The sequence below is a fragment of the Mirounga angustirostris genome, unplaced genomic scaffold (assembly GCF_029215605.1).
Source record: "Mirounga angustirostris isolate CCGP_5_RB_7025 unplaced genomic scaffold, mMirAng1.0.hap1 SCAF_10, whole genome shotgun sequence".
In the NCBI taxonomy this organism is placed as follows: domain Eukaryota; kingdom Metazoa; phylum Chordata; class Mammalia; order Carnivora; family Phocidae; genus Mirounga; species Mirounga angustirostris.
In genome coordinates, this window is record NW_026991718.1 from 122,759,419 (window position 1) to 122,780,351 (window position 20,933).

At 48.2% G+C, this 20,933-nt stretch overlaps 1 protein-coding gene across 2 annotated transcripts; it reads left to right on the top strand.

Moving 5' to 3' along the window:
• Window positions 1–3,316: 3,316 nt before the first annotated feature.
• On the top strand, window positions 3,317–18,699 carry TTPAL (alpha tocopherol transfer protein like). 2 transcript variants are annotated; one of them, XM_045885801.3, is made up of 6 exons: window positions 3,325–3,448; window positions 3,949–4,007; window positions 6,835–7,294; window positions 9,777–9,970; window positions 12,064–12,174; window positions 14,393–18,699. In XM_045885801.3, the coding sequence occupies exons 3-6, from the start codon at window positions 6,850–6,852 to the stop codon at window positions 14,669–14,671; spliced, it is 1,029 nt and encodes a 342-aa protein (XP_045741757.2). In that variant the 5' UTR covers window positions 3,325–3,448; window positions 3,949–4,007; window positions 6,835–6,849; the 3' UTR covers window positions 14,672–18,699. The 2 variants fall into 2 exon arrangements, with proteins under 2 accessions (XP_045741758.2, XP_045741757.2); XM_045885802.3 differs by lacking the exon at window positions 3,949–4,007 and having other exon boundaries at window positions 3,317–3,448.
• Window positions 18,700–20,933: the final 2,234 nt, after the last annotated feature.

Here is a 20,933-nt window from a genome sequence, read left to right on the forward strand (position 1 = left end):
TCAGAATCACATGCTTTGAAAACAGTGATAGAGGGGTGCCTGGGTGGCTCAGTCAGTTGGACCTTCAGCTCAGCTCATGATCTCGGGGTCCTGAGATTGAGCCCCACGTCAAGCTCCTTGTTCAGCAGGGAGTCTACTTCTCCCTCTCCCTCTGTCCCTCCCCACCACTCACGCTCTGTCTCTCTCCCTCTCTGTCTCAAATAAATTTAAAAAAAAAATCTTAAAAAAAAAATAGAAAAGGGGCGCCTGGGTGGCTCAGTCGGTTAAGCGGCTGCCTTCGGCTCGGGTCGTGATCCCAGGGTCCTGGGATCGAGCCCTGCATCGGGCTCCCTGCTCGGCGGAGAGCCTGCTTCTCCTTCTCCCTCTGTCTGCCACTCTGCCTACTTGTGCTCTCTCTCTATCTCTGTTAAATAAATAAATAAATAAAAATCTTTAAAAAAAAAAATAGAAAACAGTGATAGGTCAGGCATTTCTGGCCTCCTTTAGAACATACCCAATGGCCAGATTTCTTTCTTCAGAGACTGGATGAAGCTAGGAGGGCTGCATGCGTGAAGCCCTCCAAACCAAGATGCAGGACAAGCTGCCCTCCCTCCAGTGACCTTTCGGCTTTCAAGTGGGGTGGCTATCATGAGTTAACAGACATGTCATGGTCCAAGGTACCAGGACTCTGCACAGGCCATTCTCCTGAATCCTTCTAAAGACTCCCTAGACAATGGGACGCATACCCCATTTTACCCCCAAAGAAATGGATCTTTCAAGGGGCAGTTCCAAGTGTGTTGCTTCTGAGTGTCCAGTGCAGAAAAGTAAAAGACAGAAGTTCAAATCCCAGCTCAATCTTGGAGTTACTATGTGACCATGGCAATTTCTTCTCCTTTTCTGAGCCTGCTTCCCAACCTGTAAGAACAAAGAGGCAACATAACCTCCAAGGCAAAGTAAAATTTGGGGCTGTGTTGGCATACAGACTTGGGCTCAAACCCAGCTCTTTCACTGATTATCTTGAGCCCCCAGGCAAGTGACTTTCCCTTTCTGGGTTTCAGTTTCCCCATCTGTACATGGGACAATACTAGCTTCCTGTTCACAGGGTTGTAGTAAGGTATAATTGAAATCATACAAACAATTTAGCATAGTACCTAGTGTATATAATCCCTCAAAAAATGAAAACTTTCTTTGTTGATTATCTGAGACTCTTCTAATTCTAAAATATCTTGGTTCCATGATATGTAACACCAGGAAGAACCAAAAGTAATGGCCCTCAATTGAGGGATGGGGCAGGGACTTCTAGGGCATCTCTGAATCGCCTCCCAACCTTCCCCTGCCCTTAAGACCAGGTTCTAGACCTATATTCTTCTCCTCCTGCTGGCAGCATCTGGGATTGCAGCCTAGACGGTACCACCAATGGGCCCTGGGTCTGGGCGGAGGAGAGGAGTTTATTCCAATAACTAGGACACCAAGGGTTGGACAGGATCATCCCTTGCCCTTTGCCATGAGAGCTGCCATTTGTAAAAACACTGTTTGCCTGGCAAGGAGCAAGGTGTTTCCCCTTATGAGCTTATTTAATCAGCTTTTTTGCCCATGAAGAACTAGAGGCTTTGGAAATTTGAGTGACTTGGCTATGGTCACATAGTTGGACATAAGGTTGCCAGATTGTGGTAGGCTGAATAATAGCACCCCAAAGATATCCTTGTCCTAATCTTCAGAGCCTGTTATTATCTTATCGAATATGATAAAAGGAACTTTGAAGATGTGATTAAGTTAAGGATCTCGAGATGGGAGATAATCCTAGATTATCTGGGCGGGCCCAATGTAATCACAAGAGTCTTTATAAGAGGGAGGCAGGACACATTGTATCTGTAGTCAATGATATGTATTGTACACTTACAAACTTGTTAAGAGGGTAGATCTATCTCATGGTAAGTGCTCTTGCCACAAGAAAAATTTTTAAAAATTTAAAAGAGGAACTCAGGAAGATCAAAGTCAGTAGTAGATGTGCCAACAAAAGTAAGAGGCTGAAGTGATTTGAGGCATGAGCTGTGGATTGCACCTTAAAAAGGTAAAAAAAAAAGGATTCTTCCCTTAAAGTCCCCAGAGACAATGCATCCCTGTCAACACCTTGATTTTAGACTTCCGACCTGCAGAACTATACAAGAATAAATTTGTGTTGTTTCAAGTCACCACATTTGCAACAATTTGTTACAGAAGCAATAGGAAACTAATACATAGATTTTGGGGAAAAACCCCCAAACAAACAAAACACAGGGTATCCAGTTAAATTTGAATTGCTGATAGATAATACATTTTTTAGTATAAGTATATCCCAAATGTTGCATGAGCCATACTTACACTTAAAAAGAAATTGTTGTTTATCTGAAATTTAAATTTAACTGAGTGCTCTGTATTTTATCCTAGAAGTGGTGGAGCCAGAGCAGGAGTCAAAACTTAAAACTCTCAGGCTCCCCTACTTTCCTCAACAATCTGGGATCTGGCAGAAATTGCCATGTTCTCGCGGGCCTCATGGGTCAGTTGCAATCTCCCAGAGCTCCTCTTGCCTCTGGGGTCGGGAAAGGAAGGGATTGTTTAAGGACATCTCTTGGATACACCTTTGAGCTCCCAGTCCTCCCAGGCCACAGAATTTCTCTCTAGAAATGGTTTTGTGTCTTTACTCTGCTCGAGACAGAGACCGAGGAGCTTTGTCTCAAAGCCGTAGTTGCATGAAAGAAATCTATGTTGGGGCGGGGGTGGGGGTGATGGTGCTGGAGTTTAATGAACTGGGGGTGGGGCAGGAACACCTTTTTTCAAGCTACCACTTTTTGAAGGGGACTTTATGAGCCCCAAAGCAGGACACAAGTAATTACTCAATGGGGCTTTCAAAGCAAGAATCATGTTACATATGAGGAAACTGAGGCCTGCGGTCACTCAGCTACAGACAGACAGATGTCCTCTGGATGGGCATCTCCCCCTTTGCAGCCCCCTGTCCCGATGGCAGCTGCGGTGGGAAGAATCCTGGAATGCCAATCCCGAGGTCTAGGTTGGAAACCCTTTACACTTCATTGACTGCCAATTTCCTTCCATGAAAGAGGGGGATTCCATAAAGACGAGGATTCAGTAAGACAGTGGATATAAAACGCCAGGTACATGGTGGCATGTTCTAGTTTCTTTCCTTCTTTCTCCGGGGCCTCATTCTCCCTGACCCTCCCGACCAGCCTCTCCGCCGGCCGGACTCCCCCAGCGCGCAGACTTGGCCGCTAGGTGGGGACAGAGCGCCGGCACTGCGGCGAGATGTGCACATGCGCACTCACGGGCGGTGCCTCGCCTTCCCACGCCCCGCGGACGTCACTTCCGGCGCGAGGGGCCGGGCCGGCCGGGCAGGGAGTGCGGGTCGGTTCAGTGCGCGCTGCTGGACGAGGCTCCCGCTGCCGATAGACCCGCGCTCCGCCCCGTAGCCCGGCCGGTGAGTGCCCACGAGTCCTCCCGTGTGTCTTGGGGGTTGGGGAGAGGGACCCCTGAGAGGGAGGAATAACCGGAAGTTAAGGGACTCAAGGAGAGAGACCCCAGGAAATGGGGACACCTGGGGAAGGGGTGACAGCCGGAAGTGGGGGGCCTCAGAAGGTTGTCGACGGGACATGGGGTCTCTGGGGCTCCGGGAGCGATGGCTTTCTGGCCTCTTGGTGGGGTGGGGAGGAAAGCGATGTCACAACATGATGGGCTGCAGGTGAGGAAGATTCCAGACTTCACGGTAACAAATGGTATTTGCCCCCATCCATACGCCCATCCATCATTTCATTCTCGAGACCGAGTCCTGCTCTGAGCCTGGCACTGCCGAGGCCCTGGAGATTAATCAGGAAGCTCCAGGTGGAGGGTAGGGCCCGGTGTGGGGCTAGACACATCCTCGACTGGGTGTGTACCCTCCGGCACATCACTTAACCTCCTATCGTCCGCTAATATTTACAGAGCACCGTCATGTGCCAGGCTAGGCCTGTAGCCTGTGGACACTACAGTCTGTCTCCCAGGTAAGCACTGGATTGGGATTACAGGCATCTGTTGGTGACTCCCATGGAAACAGCCCAGGGTGGGTCCTGTGAACCGTGATTGTTGTTTAATTCCTCACTTAGCATTCCTCCACCAGGCGGATTCAGCTCATTCAGCAAATATTTATGGAGTGCAGACTATGCGTCTGACACTTTTGTTAGGTGATGGGTTTAAGGTGATGAACAAGACAGATATGGATGTTGCTCGCAAATTGCCTACAGACAATTACAACAGAGGGAGAGTGCTATGCCAAAGAGCTCCTGGCAGGGAGGCTCCTACCCTGGTCTGGAGGTTGGAGAAGGCTTCCTCCTTCAGGCACCATCATCTCTTACCTGGGTTACTGCAGTAGCCTCTGAATGGTCTCTTTACTTCTGTCCTTATCCCCTTACAATCCATTTGCTAGACAGTCGAGCAGTCCTTTAAAATAGAAATCAAATCGTGTCACTCTACTCAGATGGGTCCCACCAAACTCAGTAAAAGTCAGAGTTCTTACTGGCTCTCAAAGCCCTGTACCAGTGGGGCCCCCGGGACCTCTATAAGTTCATCTGCTAATATTCTCCACCTTGTTGATTTGGCTCTAGCCATACTGGCCTCCTCGCTGTTCTTTGAAAAAGCCAGGTGTGTTTCTGCCTCTGGCTTTGCCCTTGTTCTCCCAGATGTCTGCATAGCTTGCTCCCTCATCTCCATCTTTCTTCAAATTTCATTTGCGTGAACAAATCATCCCTGACCATCCTATTTAAAATTGCAGTCCCTATTCCCAAGTACATCCAACCCTTTTCCCTGCTTTATTTCTCCCCATAGCACTTTTTTTTTAAAAAAGATTTTATTTATTTATTTGACAGAGAGAGAGAGACACAGGGGGAACACAAGCAGGGAGAATGGGAGAGGGAGAAGCAGGCTCCCGGCCAAGCAAGGAGCCCGATGCAGGGCTCGATCCCAGGACCCTGGGATCATGACCTGAGCCAAAGGCAGACGCTTAACGACTGAGCCACCCAGGCACCCCATCCCCATAGCACTTTCATCTGGTTATTATACAGTTTATCTTGCTTATAGTCTCCCTCTCCCACTAGAATCTAAGTTCAACAAAGGCACTATTTTTTGTAGTTGTTCACTGATGTACCTTCAGTGCCTGGAAGAGGGCCTGGTACATAGTAAAGTACTAGGTATTTGTTGAATGCATGAAGTGGCATCTAATTGGGACTTAAGGATGAATCAGTATTGATCAGGTGAAGAACTGGAGGAAGAACAAGCTAGCCAGAGGAAACAGGATGTGAACAAGACAAGAAAACACAACTTTGGGAGGAAGTGAAAGCAGCTGGGTGGGGCTGGAGGTTAGAATGCAAGGAACAGAGTGGGCAGAACTAAGATTTAGGGGGAGTGACCTGGGCACTGGCTACGTGCAGAGACCCCTGAGATGGTCCCTGCTCTCCTTGAGCTCGGAGTCAGGGACCAATGGTAGTCTGTGGACAAGAGCTTGGGCTTTGGAACTGGACAGCTACTGCGACCTTATTCTTGGGATATCTAAAGCAGCTGTTTTGTTTTTGTCTTTTATTCAATAAATGTGTTCAGATCTTTCAAGAAGCAGACACCGGGGTGAGATTAGGCATGCAAGAAATTAATTGGAGGCAGCACCTGTGAAGCAGGAAAGGGAGGGGAGCTGCAGAAGTCAGAGCCTTTAGACAAGGATAGAGGAGTCCAGCCCCCCGGGAAGGAGGTTTGGGCAGGGAGTCATGGACTGCAGGGCAGTTCCCTGGGAAGGTTCAGGCTGAACCTCAAGGCAAAGTTGCCTGTTAGAAGAGGCCCACATTTCATTCAGTCATTGGCTGGGGACAGTCTGGAAAGTGGCATCCACTGGATGGAGGATCCAGAGGGATAGCAACTGGGGCCATGCATCAGTTATGCTCCATCCCTGAGAAAGAGCCAATCAGCCCGGTTTCACAGCCATCATGATAAGTCATGTGTGTATATGGTGAAAAAGTCAAACAGCACAGTAAAAAGTCTCTCTCCCTCCTTAAATGTCCTGTTATCCAGTACTCTTCCCTAGAGGGAACCACTGATAACAGTTTATTTCCTTACAGAAATTTTAGGTGCACTCAGTATATAGGTATATATTTTTAAAAATATGAGATTATTTTATGCACACTGTTCTGCAACTTGCTTTCTTTTCCTTAGTGTGTCAGTTCATAAAAGCCTGCCTAATTCCTTTTCATGAGTGAATAGTATCCCATACTTAGGATCATATTATTTAACCAGTCTCCAACTGGTATGCAGTTGAAGTATTTCCTATCTTTTCCCATCATAATCAATACTTGAAGTGATCATCCTTGTGTGTATATTTTGCGCACACACACAAGTATATGTCCTCGAAGCAGGATACTGAGCCGAAGGGTGTGTGGTTTTAAACTTTGGTAGATATCGCCAAACTGCCCCCTGAAGAGGCTAGGCCAATTTATTCTCTGACGCACAGCAAGCATCTCCGCGCCCAATTTTGTACTCTTGCCAATCTGACTTTCAGAGTTGTTTTAGTTCACATTTCTCGAATTACAAGTAGGTCGAACAAGCATTCGTACATCTGTAAGCAAGGCCGTGGCGTTGGGTGAGGACTGTGTGTGTCCTGCTACGGCTGCTCGGGGGCCTCGGTGGGGTCCTCCATTCAGTCTGGGGTGGGACCTGGGCACGGGCTTCCGAGCCACTTCATTCCAGCTGAGAACCCCCCAGCTGACAGAAGCACCCCCCACCACATGGTGCTGCCCTGAAATGAGCGGCGCTGGGCTTCATTCACTGGGCTCGGGGTTCGTGTTTTGGCAGGAAACCTGGTAGCTAATGTCAGAAGAAAGTGACTCTCTGCGAACCAGCCCCTCTGTGGCCTCGCTCTCGGAAAATGAGCTGCCACCACCGGCCGAGCCTCCCGGCTACGTGTGCTCGCTGACGGAAGACCTGGTCACCAAAGCCAGGGAGGAGCTGCAGGAGAAGCCCGAATGGAGACTTCGAGACGTGCAGGCCCTCCGTGACATGGTGCGGAAGGAGTGCCCGAACCTGAGCACCTCCCTGGACGACGCCTTCCTGCTACGCTTCCTCCGAGCCCGCAAGTTCGATTACGACCGGGCCCTGCAGCTCCTGGTCAACTACCACAGCTGCAGGAGAAGCTGGCCCGAGGTCTTCAACAACCTGAAGCCGTCGGCCTTAAAGGATGTCCTCGCTTCTGGATTCCTCACCGTGCTGCCCCACACCGACCCCCGGGGCTGCCATATCCTCTGCATGCGCCCAGGTATTGCCCGAGACGGTCGGCAGGTGCCTGCATGCCCGGCTCTGTGTGGGATGCGTGTGCCCCGCACCCTCTCTCCCTCACCTTTTCCTGTTTGCCTTCTCCCCTGTTTAGTCAAAGCTCTTTGGATGACAAATGACAAAAAGCTACTCAACCCAGCTTAGGAAAAAGGGGAGGAATTAGTCTAATGAAACAGGAGCATCCCGCAGAACCAGGGAGCTGAAAGTGTAGCCGCTTTCCCGGGGCCCCAGGCCCCAGAACCAGAATCCAGTTCGTTCCCCCATCAGGAACTCAGCCAGCCATTCCCCCCGTCTCTGCCTCTATCAATCTGTGTATTTCTCTGGGCCACACATTTGTGCTGTGCTGTGCATATCTTCTTTGCTCTTCTTCCTGTAGATTGGCTTTTGCTGCCTCTGTGGCCCTGGCAAGATCTTCTACCCATTAGTGCCCAGGCTTCCTGGGCCACCCAGTCAAGTTCCTCCGTGCAAATTCCCGAGTTCTAGCTTTGAGAATCTGCCCTGGTCATAGGGTACAAGCAGGCCTGCCCCGTCCCTCCTTTGTTAGTGGGTGAAGCAGGCATCCATGGGGGCTGGGCGGACAACTGGAAGGGTGTCCGTCCACCGTGTGCCTCTTCTCCTCTCCCTCCTTTCCTCTACTTGGTTAAGCCATTGATTCACTTTTCGATCTCAGCACTTACTGATGGTAATCAGCACATCTTACATTTCCCTGGCAGTAGCTTTAATTAGGGGCGCCGAATGCGCTATCAACTCAGGAGTGAAGGAGCGTTGTCCACGGGTTCCCACCCCCACAGCCTTAACATTCTCCATCAGACCAGAGCAGAGACAAAATATGAAACTAAAATTGCAGTGTTCTCCCAACCAAGCCAGGATCAGGAGAACATGCCTGCTGGCAGCCCTCTTCTGCTCACTCGTACCTAGTCCTCTTGGAGGGACGCCTAACGGGGAGTGGTGACCTCCCTGCGCTTTTCCTCTGCCTTTAAAGCCACATCGCCATCACTTTGGTCATTTACCAAACCCTTTTTGGAGACTAAACCATCCTCTTGAGCCTTTACTGTGTACCAGGCACAGTGTTAACTGCTTTACTGCTGTTTTAGGCCCTTTCCAAAATTAGGGTTGTTTTATTTTAAAATAAGCAACGCAGTGGAGATTTTAGAGCACCAGGAGACCTAGGAACCAGTCAGCAGGTTTTTTTCTGCTACTTCTCTGTACTCAACTCATAAGGATATTACAAAACAGATTAGCACACTGGTTTCACCTCTTTGCTTGCACGATTTCAACCCTTTGCTTGTGAGATGACTTTTCCCCCCATATGTCTGGAGCAGAACTAGACCCCTCCCCACCAACGCAACTCTTTAGGAGGAGGCATACTGAGAAGGTTTTGTTCTCAACTGGGTATTAGCTTTGCCTCTTTGGGGACATATGTTATTGAAAAGGATGACATTCAGTTATGTAGAAGCAGGTTTAGTTGGCAGGAACATTCAACAGCAAGCTGGCACAGCTTTTGGACAAAGATTTTGTTCATAGGAATTTTGCACATATTACATGTCCCCTTGGTGTTGGCAGTCATGTGGAGTTTTGTCTTCCTAAGAAAAGGACCCACAGGTGGGATTTTCTTGAGAATAGCAGTTAACAGTCAAAAGTGTCATTTCCATCTTCTTCCCAGGGAAAGGAAGGATTCCTTAAATATATGGGGAATACTAAGGGAGCATCTGGCCCAGAAAGGGGATGTGGCACAAAGCACAGCACTGGAAAACTGTCTCCATCTCTGTCTTCCTTGGCACATGCTTCATTCTCAGGCCAGCCCTTGCCTCCTGGGGCCCCTCAGTCTCAAGCTCCCAGCCTCACCAATACAAGAGGGAAGAGGGATCTTTTCTTTCCAAAGGGCCGTGGTCACAGAACTGAGTCCCCTTGGCTCTGTTTGATCAGGCTTGGGTCACACACTGTGGCCAGGAGGATGTAAGACCCGATTGACCACGCCCACCCCTGCAGCCAGGAGGCAGGTCAGTGGTACCCAAACCGCAAGGTTAGTGTGGGAAGAGGTGGCTCAGGGCAGTGGTATGAAAATCTGGGCACGTATCTGTTGGCAGACGGCACAGATGTCCATTAAGGTTAGTATTACTATCCCATTCTACTTCTGAGGAGATGCGGGCTCAGAGTGAGGAGGTAACTCACACAGCTAGTAAGATTCCAACCTCCCCCGTCCCCGTGTGTCTGACTTCAGAGCTCAGGCTTTTAACTTCAGCACTCAATTGCATTTCCTTTTCAGAATGTGCTGTTTGCTCCCTTTGGAATTAACATCAGCTGCTGCTAAGGTGTCCCATTTACTAACCTAAATAGAGTCATGCCAGTAGAGTATCTTTCTTTCCATTTTTAAACAAGAGTTCTAGCAAGGAGATAAATCTTAGCCTGTGAAGACTTGTTTGTATTCACCTCTGTAACGTTCTGTCCGTTTCTTACGACCTCAGACAGATGGATACCAAGCAACTATCCAATTACCGAAAACATCCGAGCCATATACTTGACATTAGAAAAACTCATTCAGTCTGAAGAAACCCAGGTGAATGGAATTGTAATTCTTGCAGACTACAAAGGAGTGAGCTTATCAAAAGCATCTCACTTTGGCCCTTTTATAGCCAAAAAGGTGATTGGCATCCTTCAGGTATGGCCCCTGTTTGTCGTGTGCCTGTTCCGTGGCGGTTTGGGCTTTCCCCGGGGGGCCTTGTTTGTTCACTGCCGGTCCCACATGATACACAAACCCCACTTCTCCTACAATCCGACAGATACAAAAGCATTATGGGAAGAAATGTAAATGTCCTATTTACCACTTATTCTCATAAGGTTCTCCCATAGTTTCTGAGGTCCCTTCAGTCTGGGCAAGATCAGCTTTAGGGCAAGAGCCCAAACAGCCAGAAAAATGCTTTCTGCATGTTTTTTTTCTTTTTCTTTTTTTTTTCTTTCTCCAGAAGATAGAGGAGCAATTCTTTTTTTTTTTTTTTTTTTTAAGATTTTATTTATTTATTTGACAGAGAGAGAGATAGCGAGAGCAGGAACACAAGCAGGGGGAATGGGAGAGGGAGAAGCAGGCTTCCCGCCGAGCAGGGAGCCCGATGTGGGACTCGATCCCAGGACCCTGGGATCATGACCTGAGCCGAAGGCAGACGCTTAATGACTGAGCCACCCAGGCGCCCCTAGAGGAGCAATTCTAACAAATGAAACTGAGAATTTGTGTTTCTGGCTGATATGCTAGATCCGGTCCTGCCCTCTGGGACCTGGGGATGGGGAGCCTGCTGTACTGTTGTGGATAGACGCTTTCACATCTCAGGTGTTATGTGTTTTTTTGTTTTGTTTTTTTGTTTTTTAGAGAAAGCGCGCCCACGCACGTGCACGGGGTAGGGCAAAGGGAGAGAATCTCAGGCAGACTCCATCCCCGGTGCAGAGTCCCAAGGCAGGGCTTGATCTCATGACCCTGAGATCATGACCTGAGCCGACATCACGAGTCGGAGGATGCTCAACTGACTCAGCCACCCAGGCACCCCCGTGTTCTGTGTTTTAGAACACAGGTGCGGGGCAACCCTCTCAGGTCCCCTCCCTCTTCAGGAGCTTTGTACTATCATTTTGCTATTGCTCAATAAACCTTGCTTTGCTGCCCACCAAAAAAAAAAAAAAAAGAACCCAAGTGCAGGGAACCAGAAAGTTCCTCCCGTATGTGGACAATGTTCAATAGTTTGCAAAGTGCTTTCATAGTCATTATAACTCATTAAGTCCTGCAGGGATTCGTCTGAGATAAACAAGGCAAAGATTACGTTTTCTTTTTAGTACATGTGCTGCTGAAGTGAGCACGAATTACTTTTCCGTTTTGATGGATGGGGACACAGCCCTTGCAGGGGTAGCCTGGCCTGAGTCTCACGGCTCTAACCGTTTTGGCTCCTCATTCCCTCTGGCCAGCCCGTGGGTGCTGTCTCGTGAGCTGTGGGGCACCAGAGATACAGCAGTTTCCTCTGAATCCCACAATGCCTGTGAGCCCCCAACTGGGTGCCAGGCTGATCATTTAAACATCAGCATCACGTTTGGTCATTATTGGAAATGGGGAGCCAATACTCTGACTTCCCTTAGCTTCCACTCTTCTTTCGATGCCCCTGCGTGGATTTGTCTGTGTAGATTCAAGTATCAGGAGAAGGAGTTTGGATCTGTGTTTTCTAGTCTTCTAAGGTGATCTGGGGGGAGAAAGTTCCAGGGTTAAATAAGTCTGGGAAATGTGGTATAGCACGTCCCTTTCTTGAGAAAGTGACTGTGAACATTTGCACAGGACAGTCCTGCAGTGAAGGAAACCTATGTGACTACATAGCGTGCTATTCTCAAACTTCTTTACCTACCATGGAGCCTTTTTTGCATCACACCTAGTACCGTCCTGAGAAATACCCTTTGGCAACACCGATCCTGAAGGTCTGATGTTTGCTAGATCCATCCACACAGGCTCTCATTTTTGTTTTTTGTCTTGGTTTGGTTTGGTTTTTTTTGCCACAAGAGGAGCAGCTCTTCACTTGTTGGCCTAAGTTTAGGTCCCAAGAAAGACTCTCTCTCTCTCTGAGGCTTGTCTTCCTGGTTAGTTCCCACGTGGGCTGGCTTTGAGGAGGCCATGAGAGTCAGGCCAAACTGATTTGGGGGCCTGAAGAAGATTTAAAGGAGGAAGGCAGCTGTGGACAGTCTGTGGGTGCCCCACGTGTTCTAACTTCTCCTTCCCCTCCCCCGCAGGATGGCTTCCCCATTCGGATAAAAGCAGTGCATGTAGTGAATGAACCTCGAATATTTAAAGGCATTTTTGCCATCATAAAACCATTTCTGAAGGAGAAAATAGCAAACAGAGTAAGTGATGATTCTATTGACTTGTTTTTTTTTTTTGCTCCCTTATTTGTGACATCAATAAACTTCTCTTAGTTTATTATTTTTACCCTGGGATGATTAATTTGGAAAGTACAGAGTTACAGATAAAATAAGTGAACAATCCTTTCTGTGAAAAGAAGATAAAATGAATAGGACATAGTATTTGACAGGAGAGAGCAGAGGAAGTAGCTCTCAAAAGAATTAAAATGCTGTGTAGTCATTTAGACTCTTTAATATCCTGGCCTGGGCACAGTGAACCAACATTGTATTTCATGTGTGAGAGGACAGGGAGAAGGGTAGTATTGGGCAGGTAGTTAAAAAGTTGTGATTTCTTACTACAGCTCCTTGGGGTTTAAAAATGCTATTTTACGCCCTTCTATTTACCTGATTTGTTGTCTTGCTGTATCAAGTTTGTGGAATAATTCATGGTTTATGAGATAAGTGAGTTTCAGCTTACCTGTTGTTTAAGAAAGTATAGATGGCACTTTGAAAGATGATCCTCTCTGACCTAGAAGAGCCACTTCTCAGCCTTTGCTAGTACTGTGATCACATGTGATGAGTGGTATTTTTCTCCTTCTTCCCTAGGCCTAGGAACATTGTGGTCCCTCCAGAGACTGGGTCTTGAATTTTGTACTTTTTCAAAGAGGAAACAGAGAGAGAATCTCAAAGTTGCAAGGGAAGGAATTTAAAATACAGACAGGGGGCATCTGGCTGGCTCAGTTGGTGGAATGTGCTACTCTTGATCTCAGGGTTTTAAGTCCAAGCCCCATGTTGGGTATAGAGATTAATGAAAATCTTTACTAAAATAAATCAAATCCAGATTCCCAGGCCCTTTCCCTGAAGTTTTTTTTTTTAAAGAATCTGTACCTTCCACTCTACTGAAACCGTTTTTTTTTTTTTTTAAGATTTTATTTATTTATTTGACAGAGAGAGCGAGCGAGAGAGGGAACACAAGCAGGGGGAGTGGGAGAGGGAGAAGCAGACTCCCTGCTGAGCAGGGGGCCCGATGCAGGGCTCGATCCCAGGACCTCGGGATCATGACCTGAGCTGAAGGCAGACACTTAACAACTGAACCACCCAGGCACCTCTCCCTGAAGATTTTAACTCCAGTTCAGGGGTGGAGCCAAAGAGTTTGTGCTTTTAAAATCTTACGTGATTCTGATGCACAGTCAGGTTGGAGAACTGCTAATTTAGTGGCATCCCTGCCTGGGTTTGAACCTATCCTAGTACCTGGAGATCCTGTTTGGAACCTGCTTTTAAAGCCAAAGCAGTCTTTGGAACAGGCCTTTTTTATCTATGAAATGACCTTATTTGTGGTCCATAATCTTGTTCATTTCATCCTTCATATGCTCATTCATTCTTTCAAAAATATTTATCAACTACTGTGCACAAGTATGTTCTAGATGAACAACATAGACCAAAATCTCTGCCCCTCCCCCCTCCCCGGGGAAGCTTACATGCTAGAGACACAGACAGTGGATGTATATTATCTAGTATTAAGATGTGATAAGTGCTGTGGAGAAAAAATAAGCAGAGAAAGGGGCCAGTACAGGACAGGGGCAAGGGGTTGTAGCATCCAGTAGGGGGGTTAGGGATGGCGTTGCAGAGAAGCTGGCCTTTGAGCAGACTTGGCAGAGGTGAGGGAGAGCGCTTACAGATCTCGGAGGACCAGCAGCGGCACCGCCCGCAGGTGGGAGCACATTGGGCGGGAGCACATCCGGCGTGCAGGAGTAGCAGCAGAGGGAAGGGGACGGAGGGGCGGAGGGGCGGAGGGGCGGCGTGCGGACTTCGGCCTCTGGCGCGCTCTGGCGCGCGTGAGGTGGGAGCACTGGCAGGCTGCGCGGAAAGGAGTGGCATGATCTGACTGGCGCCGAAAAGAGCTGAGACTGCAGAACAGGCTGCGAGTAGGGAGACCAGGCTGAGGCTGTCGTGGGAACCCAGGGGAGAAGTGGGGGTGACAGGGTTCCATGAGGTGGGCCGCAGAGTGGTTGGATCCTGGATGTCTTTTGAAGGAGCAGCCAACAGAGCATGGGATGTAGGAAGGGGATTAAGGATCCTCAAGCTTTTCGAGGAACTGGAAGGGTCCAGTTGCCATCAGCTGTTCCTTTATTCATTCAACAGATGGTTGAGCACCTACCTGGCCTTCAGGTGACTGATACTGATTAACCTGAGAGCACATGTGTTTCCATTTCCCCTTTAGTTCTTCCTCCACGGGTCCAACCTGAACTCTCTGCACACAAGTCTTCCCAGAAGCATTCTCCCCAAGGAGTATGGGGGCACAGCTGGAGAGCTGGACATCACTGCCTGGAATGCAGTGCTGCTGGCCTCGGAGGAGGACTTCATGAGAGAGTTCTGCCAACCTGTCCCTGTCTGCGACAGCATCCTGGGCCAGGCCCCGCCTCCTGAGGGTCTGACCCCAGATGCGCAGTGTGATGATTCTCTGCGGGCCGTGAAATCACAGCTCTACTCCTGCTATTAGCCAGTCCCCTGTGAGTGCCGCCATCTTTAAATCCTTTTCTTTTTCTTTGGTGAGGCACAAGGAGAGTCTGAGGTGCCATGGAGTCTGTCTTGCTCCTTGTAATTAAACTGCAGCCTGTAGAGCTCTGAGGGTAAGCCATGGGGTAAGCCCTTGGTGACTCTTGAATTAATCCATGGAAGATATGGAAAATGTCCCCAGTGATTCCCAAACGTTTGGAATCCCAGTTTGCAACCATAATCTGGAAGCTGTATCTGGTTCTTAGAGATCTTGGAACAAGAAAAATCAGGACCAAAGTCATTTTGGTTCCACATTCCAGGAGAAAACCACCTGATCAGCACACTCCTATGAAAGAACCTGGCCGAGCCTACAAGGTGGCCACACCAGGAGACTTTGGGAGTTTGTGTCTTTCACCTGAACCCTAACTACAGACTTGTGTTGCTCATCAGGAAATTTCTAGTTTGAGGCCCAGGCCCCAGCTGCCACACTGGGTTTGGAAAGCACCTTAATCAAATCATCATGGGAGCATCAGGACATAAGCAGCACTTCCTGATCAAATTTGGGAGCCAGAGACTTGAAAGTACCTCTGGGATTCACTGACTGACTCTTGCAATGGAAACTGAAGTTTTCCCCAAACCCATAAAGCCTTAGCCCTGGTTCTCAATAGAATCATACAGGATCCTAGCGGTATGTGATTTTACTCAGTCTAAAACGCTAGATGCCAGGCCTGAGGAGCTAAAAGAATTCTGGCCCAAGAATGAAGAGAGTAGGGCTTCAGCCCCAGAAGTGCGACCCTGGACAAGACCTGGGCCTCTGTGGGCCTCAGCCTTCTCATCTATAAAATGAAGCAGGATGAAATGATGCCTAGGGCCTTGGCTGCTGACATTCTGGGATTTGGTTTAGTTATTGAATGCTAGACAATGGTTTTCTGCCTAGAAAAATGGCTCTCTAGAGGCAAGTGGTTGGATCCTGCTTTTTTTGTGGTACACCAGGGTCTTCCCAAGAGACATGTATTACCAATTGGCCCTGCCATTAAGGAAAGTAATATGTGTATTCCTGGGACCTGGCAACAGCCAACTTCCTTTTTTAGGAAGGGTTAAACTGGAAAAGGGCAGGTGAAATGACCAGGGTTCATGTGAATTCCTTCTATCCCCAAGGCTCTGGCGGTACACTGGAAACCTGGGAGCAGGGAATGGCTAAATTACTTGGGATTCTTAAATTTTGGTCTCTGGAAACGAATGCACGAGCGGGTAATCGCTGGATCACTGGGGCCCCCGCCCTCCCAGATACGCTTGCATTTCTCTCTCTGGTGTGGGCGGACTGACTTGAGTCTAGCCAGCGAGACCAAATGTTAGTTCTCCGTTTCAGCACTTTAGACCCTTCCTGTCAAAACTTCAGCCTTAGCCCAGCCATCCAACTAGGTGGTTCAGCTGGTGGCTTTTGACCGATTTCCTTTCGTATTCATTCCTTGAAAATTATGGCATTAAAAAGCGACAAGTACTATGTGTTGTCTAAGTACCTTCTCCATGCATTTATGAGGCCACCGGGCAAGGGGACAACAGCTCAGGTAGGAAGAGGACAGTGCTCTGAAAGGCAGAGGCCAGTCTATTGTTAATAAGCTCTTCATAATCATAGCACTGTTTAAAATGCATGGAGAAGTTGGTGGTGAAAATGATTCACTTCATTAGTGCCAACTCCAGGGAAGGCTCTTCCCTGTAGATACTAACCCTGGATCCTCTAGGACCTGGCAGAGCTGGAAGTGCCAGCATGCAGACCCCTGGCAGCCTCCAGTTCCATCTGCCAAGGACAGTGTGACCAGCACTGCTGAAAAGATCTCAGTAGCACAAGTAGGATGGCTAAAGTAGAAGGTTCAGAACCCAACTGCTTGGATGTGGGAATTGGTTAGAGGTGATTTTCAACCTCAGAGAGGAAAGAGAGATTAAAAAACAAAACCACCACCCCCCCCAAGCTAGACAGAGGGAGAAATGAACTGTTCAGCCCCACCGAGTTTCCCAGTTTACACGTTGCACTGCGTTCCTGGCCAGTTTTGCCCGTGTCCATTTGACTTTAAAAGCTTGCGTGTGTGTAAGCTCACCTAGACAAGTATCTCCAAGACCGGGATGTTGCCCATTTCCTAGACCTTTCCAGTTGGCCCAAGGAGTCAGAGCCAAGATTTGTCTGCCTTCTGCAGCTGCTGTGTTTTATTTTGGTTCCAAAGAGAGATCAAATAGTTTGGACACCTCAGGGGGTTTGAACCAAGCTGTGAAAGCAGGACCTCCCTGAGAGAAAATCAAGGCAGTTTCTGTGCAGCTTCACCAGGCGTCTGTATAGAGCTGCCCCAGCGGGGTGGGGGAATGACGAAGGGACCAAGGGAGCCTGATTCAGGAGCGGGGTACACTGATGGGACAAACAAGTGAGCACAGGGAGAACTGGGAGTGTTTTCCTTCAGGGAAAGGTTCTGGCCTATTTCACAAACATCTGAAAAGTAACTTTTCCCTTAATTCAGGGTACTATGGTATAGGAAAGGGAAAGGAGGAGTGTACCAGGAGACCTGAGTTCTGGCTTTACACTGCTGTGGCCTTGGATGAGCCACTGAACACCCCTCAATCACATGATAAAAGGGATCCCCACTCTGAGCTCTGAACCCTCTATTTTAGGCATCATTTGGCTTTACTGCCAGAGGGACATTGTAGTCTACCTTTTAGAGGCCTTTTTCTTTTTTTCCCCCATCTGGATTACTTTATAGGAAATGTAGGTCTGAATGAACTGACATCTGAAGCTCCCAAATGAATCTGTAAGCTTAGGGTAATATGGGGGTTTTCTTCCTCTTCTCTTCTATAGAATCTGGAAAATTATGCCTCTTCCTGGAATCCTGTTCTACCTTCACGGAGAGAGGCTGGAAGAAATGTGCAGAAACAACTGTGCAACTCTGGCTTCCTCTCCCGAGCTTACCTGCTTTGGGCAGAAGTGGCTTTAGCTTCCCCATACTTCATCTCGTTTTCACAAGGAGCCACTTGTCCTTAGAGGTTTACAAACACTTCAGCTTGTAAGATACTACATTTCTGCCAGACTCAGAGGACAGGAAGAGGTATTTCCCCCCGGATTCCTGTGAGCTACTGAGCCTTTCTGAATTCTCCCGGTGGGCAGGTTCTTTAAATGCCACCGGATTCTCCACAATCAGTTACGGGATTGCTTTTTCACTTGGGTAGGCAAAAGCTGTGGTACTGTTGTGGATTATATTACTTCATTTTAAAGTCTTTAGCTTTTAAGGTTTTCCTTTGAAGCCTCTTCTTCCATTGAGGAAGTGAAGTGTTAGCCAAGGTAACGATTGCATCAGTGTGGCTGTTCTGTGGATGTGCGGAGACACCAAACAGAAACATCTCAACTGTTCAGGAAAGAGGTCCGTCTGGTGATGTCTCTCGGTATTGGGACTTGTTAATTTTGTAAATCTAAAGTAAATTCCTTTCTGCTTTCCCGACTCAAAACTGGTTTGCTTGAAATGCAAGGGACAGGTATCATCGGTCAAATATTCCTCCTAACAGAGCTTGCTCCACAGGAAGGCCCGGTGTGACTCGTGGAGGTGCCAGTGATGAACTGGCCGTTTGCCAATTCACTGCTTCTCCTTTGGGCTCACCAGGCAGCACATTTAGTTGGGCAGAAAGTCAGCTGCTGTTGGGGATTCTTGGGCTATGCGTCCGCCTCTTGGCACATCAGGTGGTAACCTGTCACGGGTGAGATGCCTGAGGCCTCTCAGGGGCCAGGAGCCTCTGATCCCACGCTGACAGGGTGGGAGGCGGGCTGATTTTCTGACCAGACTGGGGCACCATTTCAGCCACTGATCACATTCCTCGCTTCAAACTGAAATTCAGTTTAGCTTTGAGTATATGGACACGTGGTGGTGGATTCATCTACTTCAGTGTTTGTTTTGACCAAAAGTTTATTTTTCTAGTGCATTTTCTACGTCAAAGTGGTGAAAACATGTAATTTTAGTATGCATGACTGGGTCTTAATAAAAATCCTGTAAGGCTGTATGTGTGGAGTTCTTTTGTGACAGTGACCGTTTGGATAAAGGTTCTAAAGTTTTATTATTCATGGTACATGACGGCCCGGGTAGAGCCGCCCTCCAGGTCAGGCAGGGAGAGGCCCTGTGGCAACACACTGCACCTATAGATTTGGGGCTGGCCACCTCCGAAGATCATGCACAATTAGAAGATACCAGTGTAGGGCACCTGGGTGGCTCAGTCGTTAAACGTCTGCCTTCGGCTCAGGTCATGATCCCAGGGTCCTGGGATCGAGCCCCGCATCGGGCTCCCTGCTCAGCGGGAAGCCTGCTTCTCCCTCTCCCACTCCCCCTGCTTGTGTTCCCTCTCTCGCTGTGGGTCTCTGTCAAATAAATAAATAAAATCTTAAAAAAAAAAAAAAAAAGATACCAGTGTATACAAAGAATGGCACTTGATATACACAATGGTATAGACAATATGCAAATTTTTTCAGTTCTTAAGGCCCAGCTGTCCCTTCTAGACTGGCCTTGAATCTTTCGCATAGCTAACAGTTCCCAAGGGCCTGTATGGGCTAGGCATCCATTATGTCAGGTGCTTCAAAGAGATAACCCACTTAAGTAGTCTGCTCCTGTGGGGGAAATGAGGCCCAGAGAAGTTCAGCAGCTTGCCCAAGGACACACAGTCAAATGTGGAGCTGGGCTTCACAGCCAGGTAGTCAGACTCTAGCCCACTTTCTCCCGATGGTTACAGCCACTGTTTGCCTTTTACTGTCATCCACCCTCCAACAGAACACAGAAGGAAAGGAGGAAAGAATTTTTTTTATAGGGGAACAGTGTAGAAATTAGGTTGTTTTCTGGCTTCTTGTAAAATATAAAGCAGAGCTTCTTAACCTCTGAGACCCAGGCTGTAACTGAACATTCTGGAAGCACAAGTAAACCCAGACTCCTTGAGGGATAACTAGGTGTGGCTTGACCCAACTGTGGTCCCATGCATGCTTAGCTGTTTCTCTACCTGCTCCCTGTTGGTTTCTATACAGGAGCGTGTGGTCTGCCCCACAGGAGACAAAAGCTAGGTGCCTCGGTGGGTCCGGTGTGTTGGTGACAAGTCAGCTGGGAAACCGTCTCATGCAGGACGTCCATATACTTACCGCTGACTTTCGATGATGCAACAGGTTAAGTTCTTAACACCGCAACATGCCAGCTCTTGAGGTCAGCCTTCTTCAGGAAGCTGTAGCCCTAAAACTCAGTCCATTTCTCACATCTGGAAGAATGGACTATTGGCTCCAACCAGGGCAGCAGAGTTTTTACAAGCCATGGGAGTTGCTTCTGGTTTGTTTTCTGAAATACCTGTTTTCCACGATGCCCCCTCCTCACATAGCACTGGTCCGGCACGCCTATAACTGATGCAGAAATGTGTCCTGCTACTGCATTAAAGCTGGTGAGGAAGAAAATCCTTTAGGGTTGCCACTTTTCTGGAAGCAAACTGTTTTAACCAAATGTTCACCCTCTTACCTGGTAAGGTGCCAGCCATTAGAGATACAGTGCCCTGTAGTCAGTTACTGTCTTCGGGGGATTCCTAATCTTCCTTCGCTGCTGATGGGTAGTTTGACAGCACGTCCCTAAGCCGTCTCCAGTCATCTTGGTGCCTGTCACCTTATGCCAAGAGACAATGGGGCCTAATTGAAAAAAGAACTCTCAAGGCCTGGTTTATTTCTCTGTTTCGCCTCTTACTAACTATAGGCAAGTCCCTAACTTCTCTAAGCCTCAGTCTGATCTGTCGGCGGGGAAGGGGGAGAATCCGCACCTTCTAGGTGCATGAACAGCGTCTATTCACAGCTGGGCACACACACAGTTTCATGGTCACTATTCTGCACCTGAGGAGATGGTTTGTGTGCAGCTCATGTCACTCGGCAGTGGTAAGGACGCCACTGAGCAGGCCGCCTGATTCGGGCTCCAAGGTACAGGATGGATAGAACAACAGGAGAGGAGAAAAGACACGAGCAAGCAGCTCTAGTTGATAAGATAAGCCCAGTACCCACCATCAATCTGCAGAGCTCAAACGCATGACTCATGTTACTGAACGCTCTTGCTGGAATGTATAAAAAGGAAAAGGAATTATAATGGACAAAAACACGTGCTGGTTTACGGCTTGGTCCAGAACATCAATAGCAGCGATAACCAGGTCCATGGCCATTCTTTGGCAGGCTCCTTGCCGGATAAGAGACTTTTATTTCCCAACCGAGTACCCTGCTAGACCAGTCTAGA

Coding starts and splice junctions, on each gene's coding strand:
- TTPAL (XM_045885802.3), top strand. CDS start 6,850: ATGTCAGAAGAAAGTGACTCTCTGCGAACCAGCCCCTCTGTGGCCTCG. Junction 7,295..9,776: donor TATCCTCTGCATGCGCCCAG/GTATTGCCCGAG, acceptor TTACGACCTCAG/ACAGATGGATACCAAGCAAC. Junction 12,175..14,392: donor AGGAGAAAATAGCAAACAGA/GTAAGTGATGAT, acceptor TTTCCCCTTTAG/TTCTTCCTCCACGGGTCCAA.